The sequence below is a fragment of the Siphateles boraxobius genome, unplaced genomic scaffold, assembly GCF_051911475.1.
Source record: "Siphateles boraxobius isolate OS27281-9 unplaced genomic scaffold, OSU_SipBor_1 137, whole genome shotgun sequence".
NCBI classification, from domain to species: domain Eukaryota; kingdom Metazoa; phylum Chordata; class Actinopteri; order Cypriniformes; family Leuciscidae; genus Siphateles; species Siphateles boraxobius.
In genome coordinates this window covers 1065001-1085284 of record NW_027508741.1, presented here as the reverse complement: position 1 = coordinate 1085284, position 20284 = coordinate 1065001, and the positions used below count along the sequence as shown (strand labels likewise).

The 20284-nt window shown below is 39.3% G+C and overlaps 1 protein-coding gene across 1 annotated transcript in view; it reads right to left on the bottom strand.

Annotated features, from left to right (window-relative positions):
* Nucleotides 1-4075: 4075 nt before the first annotated feature.
* Nucleotides 4076-20284, bottom strand: part of notchl (notch receptor, like) — a 19506-nt gene continuing 3297 nt past the window's right edge. Inside the window, exons 3-12 of the mRNA XM_077229950.1 lie at nt 20227-20284; nt 19136-19362; nt 15418-15521; nt 14197-14399; nt 13957-14087; nt 12940-12998; nt 10950-11079; nt 7747-7844; nt 5660-5994; nt 4076-4850 (exon numbers count right to left, since the gene is read on the bottom strand). The exon at nt 20227-20284 is cut by the window's right edge and continues 272 nt beyond it. Of these exons, the coding sequence (XP_077086065.1) occupies nt 4364-4850; nt 5660-5994; nt 7747-7844; nt 10950-11079; nt 12940-12998; nt 13957-14087; nt 14197-14399; nt 15418-15521; nt 19136-19362; nt 20227-20284 (1832 nt within the window). The 3' untranslated portion in view covers nt 4076-4363. The remainder of the gene's footprint in view (nt 4851-5659; nt 5995-7746; nt 7845-10949; nt 11080-12939; nt 12999-13956; nt 14088-14196; nt 14400-15417; nt 15522-19135; nt 19363-20226) is intronic.

The following is a 20284-nucleotide window of genomic DNA, read 5'->3' as shown; positions in this document are numbered from 1 at the left end:
TTCTAAGTATTTGCAATTTTGCTTAGTGATACGTGAACATTTCAAACCCTGTTTATCTAAATATATTTATACACACACACACACACTACCATTCAAAAGTCTCTGCTGCTCACCAAAGCTGCATTTATTTGATCAAAAATACGGTTAAAATTGTGAAATATTACAATTTAAAACAGCTGTTTTTATGTGAATATATAGTAAAGTATAATTTATTCCTGTGATCAAAGCTGAATTTTCAGCATCATTACTCCAGTCTTCAGTGTCACATGATCCTTCAGAAATCACTATAATATGATGATTTGATGCTGAAGAAACATTTATGATTATTATCAGTTGAAAAAAATGTCACTTGATCAATTTAATGCATCCTTGTTGAATAAATGTATATATAATAAATATAAAACAGTATATCTGCAATAAGACTGATTTAGACAAAGATCATGCCATTGAAAAATGTTTACTTAGTTAACATATTATGGCACTTGCAATCTATTTTACTTCAGAAATCGAATACATTTTACAGTGAAATGTTGTTTGGTAACGTTTGATTGGACGATTTCAGTGGTGTTGGATTTTATGAAAGTAGCGTCTCACAAAAACATGAAAGAAAATTGAATTACCAACAACACCACTGCCTTAATCTCATGTGAGTGTACATCATTTTAAATATATTTACCATTCCTTTTTTTTTAGGTGTAACAACATTAGTTGGTGATCTTTTTTAAAACATCCAAAAATCTGAACCGATGAAATAAAATAAGAAAATATACTGTATATAATAGGGTAAATTGCATAAAATCTGTGAACATTTTAACGCTGAATCAAAAGAAATAAGAAAGTGTATTACTAAGATTTCATTAGGAAACATAAAATTAAAATTGATTATATTATTTTCATGACACTTAAAGGTGCAGTGTGTGATTTTAGCGGCATCTAGTGGTGAGGTTACGAATTGCAACCAACAAAAGTTACGGTGGCCGACAGGAAGTGATAACATCGTCTGAGACAGCAGAGAGTAGCAGTTCAGCAATGAGGTTTCTTTACAAGGGTAAATTAAGAAATTATGTTTATTTAATTATTCAGTAAAACTATGTTATTGCGAATATTATTGTTACTTGTTCATCATTGTGTCAGTGTTTTATTCGCTGAACTAAGCTTGCTTCCTTGGACGAAGAGCAACATAGTAACGAAACGCGTTTGTCCGTTTAGGGCCACCGTAGAAACATGTCGGCGCATTTCAATGATCGGGAACCCGCGGTGTGTGTGGACAGAAACTGCTCATTCTAAGGTAATACAAATATAACGGTTCATTAAAGCTCCAGTAGGTAACTTTTGTAAACAAATATTTGTTAAAACTGTCATTATGTCCTGACAGTAGAATATGAGACAGATAATCTGTGAAAAAATCAAGCTCCTCTGGCTCCTCCCTGTGGTCCTATTGCCATTTGCAGAAATACACCGCTCCCGTTCAGAAACAACCAATCAGAGCCAGGAGGAATGTCTTAGCAGTGTCAATCACGCTTGTGTACGCGCTGATCACCCCTCTCTTGCACAGCGCGAACCGTCGTTCATGACTCTCCTGTTCAACGAACGAAATGACTCGAAAAAAGATTTGTTCATTTTGATGAACGAGTTCGAACAGGAGAGTCACGAACGTGCATCACAGAACAGAGCAAGGCGAGTATTTGTGGTTATAAAACTTAAAGTTTTTTATTTATTTTTGAAATGACCGATCGTTTCGCTAGATAAGACCCTTATTCATCGTCTGGTATCGTTTAAAGCCCTTTGAAGCTGCACTGAAACTGTCATTTGGTCCTTGAAACGTTTGTGTCCTATTGAAGTCCATTATATGGAGAAAAGGCCTGGAATGTTTTCATCAAAAAACTTAATTTCATTTCGACTGAAGAAAGAAAGACATGGACATCTTGGATGACATGGGGGTGAGTAAATTATCAGCAAAACTTTTTTTAAAAGTGAACTAATCCTTTAACGTTATCTTACTAGCTATTTATAACTTATAGAAAGAGTGAAATGTTATAAAGTTACATGTATTGCAAAATACATAATGATTTGAGGACCAGGTTTGTAGTCAAAGTATGGGCAGGCCATAGTCAATGGGCCCTCAAAAAGGAAGGAGCTGTGGGGGAGGAGCTGTGGAGGGAGGAGCTGTGGGGGAGGAGCTGTGGAGGGAGGAGCTGTGGAGGGAGGAGCTGTGGGGGAGGAGCTGTGGAGGGAGGAGCTGAGGAGGGAGGAGCTGTGGCGGAGGAGCTGAGGAGGGAGGAGCTGTAGGGGAGGAGCTGTGGGGGAGGAGCTGAGGAGCGAGGAGCTGTAGGGGAGGAGCTGAGGAGGGAGGAGCTGTGGGGGAGGAGCTGTGGGGGAGGAGCTGTGGAGGGAGGAGCTGTGGGGGAGGAGCTGTGGAGGGAGGAGCTGTGGAGGGAGGAGCTGTGGGGGAGGAGCTGTGGAGGGAGGAGCTGAGGAGGGAGGAGCTGTGGCGGAGGAGCTGAGGAGGGAGGAGCTGTGGGGGAGGAGCTGAGGAGCGAGGAGCTGTAGGGGAGGAGCTGAGGAGGGAGGAGCTGTGGGGGAGGAGCTGTGGGGGAGGAGCTGTGGAGGGAGGAGCTGAGGAGGGAGGAGCTGTGGGGGAGGAGCTGTGGGGGGAGGAGCTGTGGACGGAGGAGCTGTGGGGGAGGAGCTGTGGAGGGAGGAGCTGTGGGGGAGGAGCTGTGGAGGAGGAGCTGTGGAGGGAGGAGCTGTGGAGGGAGGAGCTGTGGGGGAGGAGCTGTGGAGGGAGGAGCTTTGGGGGAGGAGCTGTGGAGGGAGGAGCTGAGGAGGGAGGAGCTGTGGGGGAGGAGCTGTGGGGGAGGAGGTGTGGAGGGAGGAGCTGTGGAGGGAGGAGCTGTGGGGGAGGAGCTGTGGAGGGAGGAGCTGTGGGGGAGGAGCTGTGGAGGGAGGAGCTGAGGAGGGAGGAGCTGTGGGGGAGGAGCTGTGGAGGGAGGAGCTGTGGGGGAGGATCTGTGGAGAGAGGAGCTGTGGAGGGAGGAGCTGTGGGCCAGGAGCTGGGGAGGGAGGAGCTGTGGAGGGAGGAGCTGTGGGGGAGGAGCTGTGGAGGGAGGAGCTGTGGAGGGAGGAGCTGTGGAGGGAGGAGCTGTGGAGAGAGGAGCTGTGGAGGGAGGAGCTGTGGAGGGAGGAGCTATGGAGGAGGAGCTGTGAGGGAGGAGCTGTGGAGGGAGGAGCTGTGGAGGGAGGGCTGTGGGGGAGGAGCTGTGGAGGGAGGAGCTGTGGAGGGAGGAGCTGTGGGGGAGGAGCTGTGGAGAGAGGAGCTGTGGAGGGAGGAGCTGTGGGGGAGGAGCTGTGGAGGGAGGAGCTGTGGAGGGAGGAGCTGTGGAGGGAGGAGCAATGGAGGAGGAGCTGTGAGGGAGGAGCTGTGGAGGGAGGAGCTGTGGGGGAGGAGCTGTGGAGGGAGGAGCTGTGGGGGAGGAGCTGTGGAGGGAGGAGCTGTGGAGGGAGGAGCTGTGGAGGGAGGAGCAATGGAGGAGGAGCTGTGAGGGAGGAGCTGTGGAGGGAGGAGCTGTGGGGGAGGAGCTGTGGAGGGAGGAGCTGTGGGGGAGGAGCTGTGGAGGGAGGGCTGTAGTGCAGCTGAGAGCAAGGGGGTTGTACCTGTAAGTTGTGCTTGTTCAAATTTTCAGGCTAAGTCAACATTTTCTCAAAACTCCCTACTGCAGCTTTAAGTAAGGTCTTATACACCACTGAAAACTTCTTTTTCATGGTAGTGAGGAAACGCACTCTGTAGCGCTGTGTGTTCGCTGTAGCGCTGTGTGTTCGCTGTAGCGCTGCTGTGTGTTCGCAGTAGCGCTGCTGTGTGTTCGCTGTTGGCTACGCTAGAAAAATGACGTCACAATATGAATATGTCGACCTCCATAGAAGGGGGCGCCCGCGGTTATGGAGATATAAATGTCTCATTCTAAGGTAATAAAAACATAACGGTTCATTATGCAAGATCTTTATACACCACTGAAAACATAGTTATGGATCTTATATTGCATTTCTGTCAATAGATCCACAGAAATATTACACAATGCACCTTTAAGCAATATCTTTTATTACATCAAAGTAAATCCTAAATTACATAAAGTAAAACATACAAACACATAACAGTCATGTGGAAGAAAATGTCAATAAACTCTTAATAAAAAAGATCCTAATAGTTCCTAATAGGCTTTATTTTTTTATGCATATTTCAATTGCTTTTGTTTTTGGGGGTTTTCCTTAGATTTGGCCAATTATTTTACATAAGCAGATTATTTTATAGTCTGTAATATGATCTGACGTATTGTAAACAACAGGTATGTACATTTTGCACATGCTCTCACATGCTGCTTTGGATGAAGATGCTGGACTCATTATTGACCCTCTCGCTGTGGACTTTGGAGATGCAGTTCCTTATATTCTCCCTCTCAGAGTCCACGCTGAGGGCGTTCCCTGTGGATTTGTTCTCTGATTGGCTGGCTGCTTCTCTCGGGTGGGGCACAATCACGATCTCGACGTGCTCATTGGCTGGCATTGCTACGGGCGGCTCTGATTGGTTGCCACTGGAGCGGCGGTTCAGTGCATGTTGGGTACAGGAGAACGAGCGCTGTCGAGGCGCTGGTTGTGGAGACAGGAAGTGAGGTGTTGCTGCCCGAGTAACATCCTGTAACATCTCCCTCTCCTCGTCCTCCGCCTCTGATGTCACTTCCTGGAGAGTACTGATAGGCCGAGATGGGCGGCCAAGAATCCTGGGGCTGACCAATGCTGTTGCTGATTGGTTGGGGGCTGGACGCCAGTTCTGGGGGGAGGAGCCCATCTGCCAATCACTGTTAAGAACGAAACATGAGAACTCGCCAGCCATGAGAACTTAAAAATGCTTATTACACGGCTCTGTGGAATACTTGATTCTGATTGGTCAATCGCAGCATCTAACGGTGAGTTATTCCCAGATAACAACCTCTGAGAACAGAAACACAGGCTCATCCGGGTCACTGAAGTCATCAGCGCTATACACTCGCTAGGAATGTTTTTTCTTCGTTGAAGTTTTGCATTTGGTGAACTAATAAAATATTAAAACTCAGTCGAATCAATATTTTGTGTACAGTTATTTAATTATGCCATCCAGTATCGTGGATTCGCTCTCTCTTGTTTCATACAAACACATTTTGTGAATATTGTTTTGTACACTGTTGGATTATAAGATACAAACAGGTACGATTTTAAAACAGTTTAATCTGAAATCAATATCTCTTATCTCCATAATTATTAATGTGTTGAAATGCTTTGTAATAAGTGTTATGACTGTATACCGCATCTCTTAAATGTCCGTCTAGTTTGATCTCGCCGCTGAAACTTTGCGTTTAAAGAGCTGATAAAATATTTCAACTCGGATCAATATTTCGTGTCTAATTATTTACTGATGTGGCAAGTATCCGTGTAATAACCGGGATAATTTACATCCAGACGATTGTTATCTCAGAATAAACCCCTTCAGGTGTGTGTGTGTGTGTGTGATCTCAGAATAACTGATGAAGACCTGATCCTGATCACCCGGTCGGGTTTATTCTGAAATAACGACCGGCTGGATGTACATTATCCCTCACATATTCAACTGAAAGGAATCGTCGTAACTTACGTGGGTGGCGGTGTTGACATCCCCCTGTGACCAATGACCCCTGAAAACGAGGCACTTCTCCCGGGCAGACATGGAGGCGAAGCGACCCAAGGAGAGAAGGCGTACGTGCGATCGTCCCACAGCAGCTCAGTGGAGGGATCCAGAGGCACCGGGGCCCTGTGAACTCTGTGGGCCAATAGGAGCTCCAGGACCTGATGATGTAATCCCTCTCGAGCCACATCCAGTGGACGACGCCCCTTGCCGTCACACAGGTCCTGATTGGCCCCGTTGAGCAGCAGGAATCGTGCGGTGTCATAGCAACCGTGGAGAGCCGAGAGAAACAAAGCCGTTTCACCCTATAGGAAAAGATTGACTTTTATTCCATTAATATTGGTGAAGGGACTTGATTTATTCTTAGTATGAAAGTGCTACTGTGTGTGTAGAGTATAGAACTGTCAAACTGGAGATATTTCTGTCGTTCTGATCTATCTCAGTCTACCTCTCTGTCTATTTATCTCTCTCTCTCTCTCTCTCTCTCTCTCTCTCTCTGTCTATCTATCTATCTATCTATCTATCTATCTCTCAGTATATATATCTCTCTGTCTATTTATCTCTCATTATCTCTCTCTCTGTCTATTTATCTCTCTCTCTCTCTAATCTATCTATCTATCTATCTATCTCTCATTATATCTCTCTCTGTCTATTTATCTCTCTATCTATCTATCTATCTATCTATCTATCTATCTATCTATCTATCTATCTATCTATCTATCTATCAGTATATATATCTCTGTCTATTTATCTCTCTCTCTATCTATCTATCTATCTATCTCTCTATCTATCTATCTATCTCTCATTATATCTCTCTCTGTCTATTTATCTCTCTATCTATCTATCTATCTATCTATCTATCTATCTATCTATCAGTATATATATCTCTCTATCTATCTATCTATCAGTTTATCTCTCTCTGTCTATTTATCTCTCTATCTATCTCTCTATCTATCTATCTATCTATCTATCTATCTATCTATCTATCTATCTATCTATCTATCTATCAGTATATATATCTCTCTGTCTATTTATCTCTCTCTCTATCTATCTATCTATCTATCTATCTATCTATCTATCTATCTATCTATCTATCTATCTATCAGTATATATATCTCTCTATCTATCTATCTATCAGTTTATCTCTCTCTGTCTATTTATCTCTCTATCTATCTATCTATCTATCTATCTATCTATCTATCTATCTATCTATCTATCAGTATATCTCTCTCTGTCTATTTATCTCTCTATCTATCTATCTCTCAGTATATATATCTCTCTGTCTATTTATCTCTCTCTCTATCTATCTATCTATCTATCTATCTATCTATCTATCTATCTATCTATCTATCAGTATATATATCTCTCTGTCTATTTATCTCTCTCTCTATCTATCTATCTATCTATCTATCTATCTATCTATCTATCTATCTATCTATCTATCTATCTATCTATCTATCTATCTATCAGTATATATATCTCTCTATCTATCTATCTATCAGTATATATATCTCTCTGTCTATTTATCTCTCTCTCTATCTATCTATCTATCTATCTATCTATCTATCTATCTATCTATCTATCTATCTATCTATCTATCTATCTATCTATCTATCTATCTATCAGTATATATATCTCTCTATCTATCTATCTATCAGTATATATATATCTCTGTCTATCTATCTATCTATCTATCAGTATATATATCTCTCTGTCTATTTATCTCTCTCTCTATCTATCTATCTATCTATCTATCTATCTATCTATCTATCTATCTATCTATCTATCTATCTTTATATCTCTCTCTGTCTATTTATCTCTCTATCTATCTGTCTATCTATTTATCTATCTATCTATCTATCTATCTATCTATCTCTCATTATATCTCTCTCTGTCTATTTATCTCTCTCTATCTATCTATCTATCTATCTATCTATCTATCTATCTATCTATCTATCTATCTATCTATCTATCTACCTATCTATCTACCTATCTATCTGGTTAATAGGATTGGCTATAGAGAAGTACAGAAAACACAAACATGTCATTTTCTTTACCCTATGGTCCTGTAAGTCCACAGCGGCACCGTAGCGAATGAGAGTCCGTGTCAATGGGAGGTGATTTACAGAGCAAGCCCAGTGAAGGGCAGATCTACCTGGATGAGGAGTGAGAGAGAGAGGAGAGAGAGAGAGAAAGAGATGCAAGAAGGAATTGATCTCGATCAGTGAAAGGGTGATCGTGTAATGGCGTGTTGTGGGGTCACAAAATCGTGGACGAAGCCAAAAAAAATGACGTGAGAGCATCCAGGAATGTGTTATGGGAAGGGAAAACAGGAAGCCATCGACCATTGCCGTGAAAGAGGGAAATGTATGAGAGAGAGAAACAAAGGCATGGAAGGTTAATACATTATTTCCACATTGACCGGGGCGCTACAGCACATTAACTCTGTTCTGAATCAGACGTGTTTATCAGAGGAGCTGCAGTGAGGAGTTCAGGACAGGACAGAGAGAGGGACAAAGAAAGGGCAAAACACATTACTCCCCAACTGCAAAGGAAACAAACACTCTTCCTGTAAGGTCTACGTTTACATGCAACCAAATAATCCGTTGGTAATCGGATTGACGGCTCAATCGGACTGAAAATACTTAAAGGCATAGTTCACCCAAAAATGTAAATTCTGTCAGTATTTACTCTCCCTCATGTTGTTCAACCCCGTAAGACCTTCGTTCATCTTCGGAACACAAATTAAGATATTTGTGATTAAATCTGAGAGCTGGATCACTCCTCCATAGGCTTCTGAGGGATTGACACTTGTTCCCCGAAAAGTTATTAAAGACATCGTTAAAATAGTCCAAGTGACTACAGTGGCTCAATCTTAAGTTTATCAAGCGACGAGAATACTTTTTGTGCGCAAAAAAAAAAAAGACTTTATTTCAACTATTGATGTCCTTCTCTGTGGGCCTCGAGTGAGTTCACTAGTGTAACAGCGCAGCGCTTCTGTGTTGTACGTCACACGCATCACACACATGACCAGCGTCAGCCAATAGTGAGCCTACGTGTGACGTAGCACTACGCTATCACACTACGCTATCACACTACGCTATCACACTACGCTATCACACTACGCTATCACACTACGCTATCACACTACGCTATCACACTACGCTCACTCACTCGAGGCCCACAGAGAAGGAAATGAATAGTTTAAATAAAGTCGTTATTTTTTGGGTTTTTTGCGCACAAAAAGTATTCTCGTCGCTTGATAAACTTAAGATTGAGCCACTGTAGTCACTTGGACTATTTTAACAATGTCTTTAATAACTTTTCGGGGAACAAGTTTCAATCCCTTAGAAGACTATGGAGGAGTGATCCAGCTCTCAGATTTAATCAAAAATATCTTAATTCGTGTTTCTGAAGATGAACGAAGGTCTTACGGGGTTGAACAACATGAGGGAGAGTAATTACTGACAGAATTTACATTTTTGGGTGAACTATCCCTTTAATGTAAACTCTTTTATCGATCCAATAGAGCTTGATCCCAATGAAATTTCGATCAGGATTGAAAGGGGCGGTTTATTCCTTTTTTAATCCGATCGAGAGGACACTGAAATTAAACTTGATCGGATTGAAAACAGAAACTGAAAGCACTGCGCATGTGCAATCATGTAGAAATAGTGTAATGACGCTGAACGAGCTGTTGTTCCTGTTGAATAAAGTGTCGTATAAATGAGTGTCCCGTCATTCTATAATCTTATCCACAGACGACTGGTTTTGGACATTTTTACTGCATGATAAATATAAGCAGTACGGCACAACGGTGCATATGCTCATACTCCTAATTATGACCAGAAATGGATAAATATTAAGTCTGCTGTTTAAAACAAATAAAGAACCAATGTAGGAGAATAGTTATTATACGCAAACAGCAGTGTGCGCATGTCAAAAAATATATTCCGATTTGAATCTTGTGACATATAAACACGCACCTCGACCCGATCACATGTTTAGCGTTCACGTAAACACTACGTTATACGGTGGCCGAGAGAGCTCCACGAACGCGTTGCAACCAAGCGTGTAATCCATCAGCCGGAAACTGAAGCCTCGCGGGAGCCGCCATCGTAGCAGAACTTCACCTGCTGTTAGCATTACATTGACTCCCATTCATTTTGGCGTCACTTTGACAGCGAATAACTTTACATCTGCAGCGTCCAAAGACTTCAAATGTCCATTATTTATTTCTAAAGAAACACGACAATGTATAAAAGGCTCCATTACTTTGTATATTACGTTATGGCCCCGTATAAGCCGTTTTTGTAAAAATAGGCTAACGATTGTGTCATAACCACGCGACTCTGTGTCGCACAGTAGAGAAATTACCGTATAGACAGGAGGAGAAGCTCACAGCAATCTTTTACTGTCTATGAGGCATTCGGGAACTTTGAGGCATAAAGTCAAGGGAGTACCCATAGATAGAGTCCATAAAAGCAACGGGACAAAATATTTCAACACCGTGTTTGAGGAATTAGGTGATTCAGATTTGTCTTGGCACAGCTACTAGAAGATGTACAACTGTCAGACAGGTTGCTCACGTCACATCTACGTCTCAAGCTCAATTTGAGCTTGACGAAAGTGAGTGTGTCTAATGGGCTTCACTTTTCTCCGTTGAAATCAAGCTGTGTCCATTTCTTTTACTCTCTATGTGAGCTATAAGCACGTCCCAGCCGGGTTCGTCATTATTGAATCCCCTGGAAACATTTCTGTTGTAGTCTGTGCTATTTGCAGCGCGTTTCTGTATCTGGTGGTGTATAATAATAATAATAATAATAATGCATTTTATTTAAGGCGCCTTTCAAACCACTCAAGGTCACCATGCAACAAATAGCAGCATAAAAAACATTTTTAGCAGCATAAAGAGCATCTTTATAAAGATGAACATGTTCACTATACAGCTCTCCATGTATCATAAGTCCAGTTCGTTTATAAAGGCTGTTGTGAACTGCGTTTCTGTATTTGGTTGTGTTGTGAGTATTTGGAGCACACATGTGTTGTAAAACTGATGACGATGTTATCTTAATTTGTGGGTGTTTTTGTGTTTTCTTCAGTTTCAGCGCCTTGAGCTCTCTCGGCCACCGTAACATTCAGATTCATCAATCGGAATGGATTCAGTCCGCTCTAAACAAAAGTTGTGCGTGTAAACATAGCCAATCAAAGGGACTCATTCCACACGCAACAGGAGAGAACAGGCATTAGACGCTCGTACCCGTGTGGTCGGTGTTATTGACCGGGACTCCGGCTCTCAGGAGCTCCAGAACCACTCGGTCCAGTCCACTTCTGACCGCACGGATCAGCACGACCGAGCCGTCGGGACCGCACCACTGCACCGGAGCGCTCTGAGACACGACAGACACACACACACACACACACACACACACACACACACACACACACACACACACACACACACACACACACACACACACACAAACAGACACACACACACACACACAAAAAGGGACCACATTACTGCAGTGTTATTATTACACGGCTCTGTGGAATACTTGATTCTGATTGGTCAATCGCGCCATCCAGCGGTGTGTTATTATTATATAACATAACAACAATAACAACCTCTGAAAACAGAAACACAGGCTCATCCGGGTCACTGAAGTCATCAGCGCTATACACTCGCTAGGAACGTTTTTTCTTCGTGGAAGTTTTGCATTTGGTGAGCTAATAAAATATTAAAACTCAGTCGAATCAATATTTTGTGTACAGTTATTTAATTATGCCATCCAGTATCGTGGATTCGCTCTCTCTTGTTTCATACAAACACATTTTGTGAATATTGTTTTGTACACTGTTGGATTATAAGATACAAACAGGTATGAATTTAAAACAGTTTAATCTGAAATCAATATCTCTTATCTCCATAATTATTAATGTGTTGAAATGCTGTGTAATAAGTGTTATGACTGTATACCGTATCTCTTAAATGTCCGTCTAGTTTGATCTCGCCGCTGAAACTGCTCTCTCCGTGAAGCTTTGCGTTTAAAGAGCTGATAAAATATTTCAACTCAGATCAATATTTCGTGTCTAATTATTTACTGATGTGGCAAGTATCCGTGTAATAAGCGGGATAATTTACATCCAGACGATTGTTATCTCAGAATAAACCCCTTCAGGTGTGTGTTTGTGTGTGTGTGTGTGTGTGTGTGTGTGTGTGTGTGTGGCCTGGTAAACCCTACATTATGGGGACAAAATGTCCCCATAAGGATGGCAATATCTGAAATCCTTGTTCGTGTGGGGACATTTTTTGGTCCCCATGAGGAAAACAGCTTATAAATCATACTAAGTGATGTTTTTTGAAAATGTAAAAATGCAGAAAGTTTTCTGTGATGGGTAGGTTTAGGGGTAGGGTTAGTTTAAGGGAATAGAATATACAGTTTGTACAGTATAAAAATCATTATGTCTATGGAAAGTCCCCATAAAACATGGAAACACTACATGTGTGTGTGTTGTGTGTGTGTGTGTGTGTGTGTGTGTGTGTGTGTGTGTGTGTGTGTGTGTGTGTGTGTGTGTGTGTGTGTGTGTGTGTGTGTGTGTGTGTGTTTGTGTGTGTGTGTGTGTGTGTGTGTGTGATCTCAGAATAACTGATGAAGTCCTGATCACCCGGTCGGGTTTATTCTGAGATAACGACTGGCTGGATGTACATTATTCCTCACGTATCCTCTCTTCATTGGCTGCTGGTTATGTACAGGATCGATTATAATATTTTATTAATGTTTTTTAAAGCACAGCATGTCCCCAAACTACATTGCTGACCTTTTAGGGTCTTACATATCAGGTAAGACATTAAGCAGTTTAAACAATTAAGGATATTAACCAATTTTTGCTGGCTGTCTTTAGTCCAAGGTTTACCGAGCTTTTTCAGTTGTGGCTCCCAAGTTGTGTAACAGTTTTCCCCTTCATATCTGGCTAGCAACTCAGCGTTTAGTTAAGGGTATTCTGTTTATTGAAGTAATAACTTATTTTTATTTAGTTTTTTTCTCTCTCTATCTCTCTAATCTCAGTTGTGTGAGGGTGTATGTCCAAGAGTGTGTAGTCATGCCTTCATTTACTAGGCTTGGTGTAATGTGTTTATACATGTATGTTTTAATTATAACTATGAACCACTTTGGGCAACATGGTTGGTTAAATGCGCTAGATAAATAAATAAAAGTTGAAGCTGATATATATATATATGCGCTCACATGTCTTGGTGCTCTTTGAGGTGTAGGAACAGGGTTTCTTTCCCATCCTCTCGGCGGAGCTAAAGGAGAAATTACAAAGAAAGACAATTAATTAATTGTTGAAGTACAGTGGCTGTATGTCCCAATTATCCTCTTATCTGTATGTGCAAGATTAGAATGAGCACTTCCTCTTTTCATAGTACATTGAATATAATATGCAAATATTGTTTAGATGTACATGATTTTCAATGGCTGTGTTATGGATGTAAACTTCAGTAGCAACATTTACAAGTTTGTTTAGCTTGTAAAAGTGGAATTTTACATGATCTGAAATGTTTTAGTATATATTTATTAATATTTTGAATTAACTTTTAATTTTAGTACATTTTTATGTATTTTTGTAATATTTTAATATTGCTATTTAGATTTATTTTTAGCTTTAGTAGGCTATATTAACTTTAATATATATAGTTAATTTTGGTTTATAATATTTAATTTTGGTTTATATATATGTTAACAAAATTTTGTTTTCGTTAATTAAAATAAAACTAAAATACAACTAACTAGAATAAGTTCTTAATTTACTAAAATTCAAATAAAAAAAAGCTAAATAGCAATATTTAAAAAACGAATAAAACAAAAAAAAACAAATTTGCTAAAATGAAAATGAAATTATAAAAATAAAAGCTAATTCAAAATATTAAATACTATAATAGTATATAAATAATACTAAAATGGCACTGCATTAATCACATTAACTACTTTATATTGTATTTATATTGTATTTTATGTTTTAGTAATGTATAATGTGTGTGGATACGTAGGCTATTATATGTGTGTGTGTGTGTGTGTGTGTGTGTGTGTGTGTGTGTGTGTGTGTGTGTGTGTGTGTGTGTGTAGATAAATACATATACACACACACACACATTTAACCACACACAATTTTGGTTCCACACGTCCCCCCATTTTAGAGTAAACTGGTGAATATAGGATAATGAGTGTGAGTTGGTGCAGTGTATGCGTTCGGCTCGTTCTCACCCAGCATGCGGGGCTGTTGGAAGTGCTTTTGGTCCGGTGATCTGTGGTCACAGATGGTCTTGTTGATGTCCTCCATGGAGCTCTGGGTCACGTCGGTGTCACTTCCGATGTCCAGTTCCTTCCTCAGGGGCCTAAAATAGGCGTAAAATACACACACACACACACACACACACACGGTTCCTCTCCATCAGGGCCTTTTCCTCCCTCACTCACAGTGTGAAACTCTTCAAATACACTCACCGCATTCGGATCGCATCCTCACCGAGCGGCTCCTTGCGTCTCTTTCCTGACTCCTTTCCTCTCTTGTTTTTCTTCACCCCATTTCTGTCTCTATCTCGTCCTGATCTGCTTCTGTTCTCCTCAGATCGAGTCCAGGTTTTGCTGTCGGTCACGATGGATCTGTGACGCACTTGCTCGCCGCCTCCTCTCCGCTGGCGTCTCCTCTTTAAAGGGGACATATCATGAAAATCTGACTTTTTCCGCGTTTACGTGCTATAATCGTGTCCTCGGAGCATCTACCCACCTAGTGCAATGACTTGATCAACTTTCCAAATGATTGACTATATGATTTAAGATGCGACTCGTACAAAACTATGCAAAATTTCACTGATGCTCAAGGAAACATGATACTTTAATAGATGAAAGGGGTGAAAACTTTTGCAGGATGATGATGTGTACATGTTAAAGGGGACATATGCAAATATGGTACATTAATATTAATAATTAGTGCTATAATCGGGTGCATCTACCAATTCAGAAAACGTAAAAAGTGAAACCCAGTAACTTTGTTTTAGTGAGTCTTTCTCTGCAAGCATGTTATAAAACAAGCCGATCAGATTTCTCTCCTTCTGACGTATGAAGAGGATCTTATTATAATATTAACGGCCCTTAATCTGCACGTTTACACACACCAGCCGACATTCGGTTTCTCGACAGAAGATCCAGCAAAGCCTGAAACTGTTCTGTCGTTGAGCACAGACGAGCACTGAACACTATTGACCAGAACATGTCACCGCTGTCTTATAAACACCTCAGGAACTGTGGACACTTGTGTAGAAGTTCAACATGATGATGAGATGATCAATGTAACTCCACAACAACTACATAAATGTCTCCACTAACATTCAGAAACTCTTGCTGAGTCTCTCCGTAAGGCTGCACTCGCTACTGGTTATTCTGGGATTCTGGATGAGTGAGATCGGCCTGTTTTGTTATTGCTGGAGTTTCTGAAGCTCGTGTAAAGACTCCGCCCTCTTCTGAACGGAGGCGGAGCAAAAGCTCATTTGCATTTAAAGGGGACACACACAAAAACGGTGGGTTTTTGCTCCCACCCAAAAAAGGGCAAATTTGACAAGCTATAATAAATAATCTGGGCGGATTTTGAGCTGAAATTTCACAGACACATTCTGGGGACACCATAGATTTGTATTACATCTTGTGGAAAGGGGTATAATATGTCACCTTTAACCACAGGAGCACTGCCGGGATAATCAGGACAAGAGCCACACCGAGTCCAGCCGACACGCCGACCACTGGCCACATCCAGGCAGGAGAGGCTCCGAGAACTGAAACATGAAATAAATACAAGAAAAACACCTCAATAATACGGTAACACTTTAGAATACTGTTCTAGGAACAAATGAGTAACGGACTATTATTATTCTATTAACTGCTATTAACTAACAAGAAACTCTAATTAACAAATTATTAAGTAATAGTGCTCAGTTGAATGTTAGTAACTACTATTTTTTCAAACCTCACTGAGGACTATAAAAACTATATGCAGGTTAATAATTAACATGAATAATGTATAAAGTATAATAAAAGGTAACAGTAACCCACTAGTAATGACTCAAGTGTTCCTACATCCTTCTAAAGGAACTACTAATAATGTGGATCAGTATTATAAAGTGAATATCATGGGAACACACTAGTAATTACTTTTCTTTGTTTTTTTTGGTAATGAAAGTTTTACCAAATCCATCGGAAAGATTTACTATTCAAAACCTTATAAAAGACTCAAAAGCTTTCAATGACTTCAGTAATTAGAGAGTTATCATTATTTTCACTTTAGAATACTGATCTAAATAATTAGTAGTTACTTTAAAGGTGCATTGTGTAATATTTCTGAGGATCTATTGACAGAAATCCAAGATAAGATCCATAACTATGTTTTCAGTGGTGTATAAAGACCTTGCATAATGAAACGTTATATTTGTATTACCTTAGAATGAGCAGTTTCTGTCTACACACACCGCGGGTTCCCGATCATTGAAATGCGCCGACATGTTTCTACGGTGGCCCTAAACGCACAAACGCGTTTCGTTACTATGTTGCTCTTCGTGCAAGGAAGCAAGCTTAGTTCAGCGAATAAAACACTGACACAATGATGAACAAGTAACAATAATATTCGCAATAACATATAGTTTTACTGAATAATTAAGTAAACATTATTTCTTAATTTATCCTTGTAAAGAAACCTCATTGCTGAACTGCTACTCTCTGCTGTCTCAGACGACGACATCACTTCCTGTCGGCCACCGTAACTTGTGTTGGTTGCAATTCGTAACCTCACCACTAGATGCCGCTAAAATCACACACTGCACCTTTAAAAGGATGTAGTAACTAGTCAGTGTCATTACTAGAGGGTTACGGTTACCTTATATTATAAATTATGCATTATTCATGTAAATTATGAACCTGTATATAGTAATTCTCTGGGAGGTATGAAAAAAAGTAGTAGTTACTGATTAGCTAATAGTGAACTACCACATTCAACTGAGCACTATTGCTTACTAATTTAATAATCATAGTTTCTTGTTAGTTAATAGTAGTAAATAGAAAGTTAATAGTTCGTTACTCATTTGTTCCTGTGTCGTTGTTTATTACAGTTTTTTTTATTCGCTTTGGTACTATTTTCACAAGTAAGGTGTACATTTTCAAAACTCTTAGTGCTAATATCACAACAGATCATCAAAAGTGCACTTTTTTCCAAACATTTCATCATGTTTTCAATTGTGTTAGTACAATTCACAAAATCACAAAGTATCCTTTTCACAACACAAAATAAGTGTTTCATATACATAAATGTACATTCACAGTAACTGCCTTTCATAAAGCTCTTCCTATCAAACTTTTGATTTGCATCTCTTTTTGTTCAGTTTAATACATGTGTCTATTATTTAATCCAACTGATCTTAATGGTTAATCAATGAATCATTTGGTACACCTATAGATTTCTATACAAGTGAAACTCGAAAAATTTGAATATTGTGCAAAAGTTTATGTATTTCAGTAATTCAAATAAAAAGGTGAAACTACAGTAATACATTTAGTATATAACTATATACACATGCATGATTATACTTTTCAGAGGGACGACATTTCTGTATTTACAGTAAAATTATTTTTTTATTGATTTCATGTAATATTCTAATTTTCTGAGATTTTGAATTTGGGTTTTTCATAAGCTGTAAGCCATAATCATCAAAATTATAACTTTTGCACGATATTCTAATTTTTCGAGTTTCACCTGTAGATATTGATTCTATATACAGTTTCTATAGAACTTGTTTGCAATTTCCGATATGGATAACCAAATATAATGAATTATTTTTACATGAGTGATTTATAGATAATAACCACCACTATGTTCAAAGTGTGTGCACTCGCATGTGTGTGTGAGAGAGATACAGAGAAATTTGCCATTTGTGAAAACACTGTAAAGCAGAATAGAGTTTAAGGAGAGGAAACGGTCAGTGACTGTAAAACATTAGATTGATCAGAGATGCATCAAGGGAGACAGATGGCATCAAATACAGCATTTTACATTACAGTATATGTCATACATACAGTGATACTGTAAACAGATTACCATGGACAGCCACATTACTGTAACTCAACCTAAAGTGTAAAGGTCCACTACAGTAGATTCAGTCAATGGTAATAGAGTGAAATCATTTACTGTATTGCCAGCAAACTCTGTTCTAGCACAGATCCTCATGGCTGTGTCATACTCCATCACAGCTTTTGATAACTCACTGCAGATACTATTACAAACATTATGGATTCAATTACATAGGTTAGGTAATGCACATGTTTTTTTCTAATGTGGCAACTGTAGCCTGTATTACTGTAATTATTTCAGCAACAAGAGTGATTTGAAACATGTGTCTTGCATTGTTTGGTGTTGAATGAACTGATTGTTAAAAGTAATAAATTGAAAGAAGATCATACTGTTGTGTTTCTGTGATTAAACCAAACGTTCTCATTACATATTACAATAATCTTGTGTTTGAAGCAATGATTATGTGGACTGAAAAATGTATAACTGTAATGAAAGCATGGGATCATGTTTTGAAAGAATGACTAGCTGTGTTACAAGTGTGATCAGTTTGGATTTTTGTACTAAGAGTTTTGAAAATGTACACCTTACTTGTGAAAATAGTACCAAAGCAAATAAAAAAAACTGTAATGACGGAACAGTATTCTAAAGTGTTACCAATAATAGAACTAACTTCTCTGAAACTCTCATCGTTTGCAGTTACTCTCTTAGAAGAAAAGGTTCTATATAGAACTCTAGGGTTCTGGCCTAGAACCTTTTATGCCAATGGCTATACAATGAGAAATGTTTTAAAGTCCCCCTGTGGTGATAGTCAAGTTTTTAATGTTGCTTGTATGTCTATATGGTGTTTTTAATATGTTTTAAGACAAACCATGTGTAAATTCATAAGTCGACAGCATTGCTGAGTATTTTCTGCTTAAAACTGCAGTGAACCAAAGACAGTCTCAAAAACACAGTTTGAAATCGCTGGTGTTTCTGACGTCACAAACTACCTTGTAACCAATCAGATCAACGTGTGATCGTCAACGAGTGGATCTCTGAGTGAGTGAGTGAGTGGAGGCGGGGCTCATTTGCATATTCATAGAACCGCGCATACTAAATGAGGCAAGGGTGTCGAGTTACATTCAAGCTATTTTAAGACATGAAGAAATTTTTTTTCAAGGAAAAACATTTAAATATGTAATTTTGCTGATCAAAGTCGATTTTAAGGGATAAAATGATTGACTACATTAAAAAAATAAAAAAAATGCAATTTTGATTTAATGCATGGGGACTTAAAAGTGTCTGAATATATGCTTATGTTGTGGCAAGGTACGATAAAAAAAAAAAACATACTGTTGCGTTCCTCTTTGGGCAGTTTCACCTCGTCTCTGTCTCCTATTTCCTCGTCCACTCCACGCACACTGATTACAGCCGCCTGGATCTCGGGGATCATGGGGAACGGGGTGTGTTTCAGTGCCAGGACGGCCCGCAGGAACTGTGCGGCCTCGACGGCGTACTGGAAACAGGTGGAGGGAAGACGGGAGCAGGCTCTGTTATCCAGCTGGAGGAATAACACACTCCTGTAGGGAAATACACATCCGTCAGCAGCAGCACTAGTGTGGGAAACACACACCACTGATTATTGAAGAAAAGGGCAATACCTGCATGACAATCAGGTATTATACAATCATATAGGCCTATTTGTACATCCACAATCATGTAAAAAGTACACAAAATATACTTGATATATGTATAATCATATATCAAGTACATTTATTTTAAGGATAAATTGTATCCTTAAAATCTAACACTGAAGTGTACTAAATTGGATTAGCCAATCAAAACAAAGGCCATTTACATGAAGTCTTATTCAAGAGGGGGTGGAAAATAACTTGTGCAAAACTAAATTATTTATTTTTACATTGTTGTTAGTTGTATACTTTAGGGTTGATTATATTTGATTTATATTATGAGAATTTTTGGTGCATAAAACCTTGATCTAACATGGACTATAAAACAATTGAAATGCAGAAAATGGCCTCTTTAGAAGTCAGTCTGACAGCATTACTCACCCGTTGCTGGTAAATAGCTGTGAAAAACGAAATTATTTATTTTTAAATTATTTTTAGGTGTATTTTTTAGGGGTTTATAATGTTTGTTTTATATTATGGGAATTTTTGGTGCATAAAACCTTGATTTAATATATACTATAAAACAATCAAAAATAAATAATAAATTAAATTAAATAATTAAATTAAAATAAGTAATAAAATAAAAATTAATAAAATAAATAAACAAACAAAGAAATTAATAAATAAATAAAATAAAATAAAATAAACACATAAATTAATAAATAAAAGCAAATTAAATTAATAAAATAAAATAATAAAAGCTTGAAATATACAATATGGCCTCTTCAGGATCCACCTGCCAGCACCCCTCACCCGTTGCTGTCGTAGGCCGGTGTGTGTGTGTGTGTGTGTGTGTGCAGCTCCTCCAGCT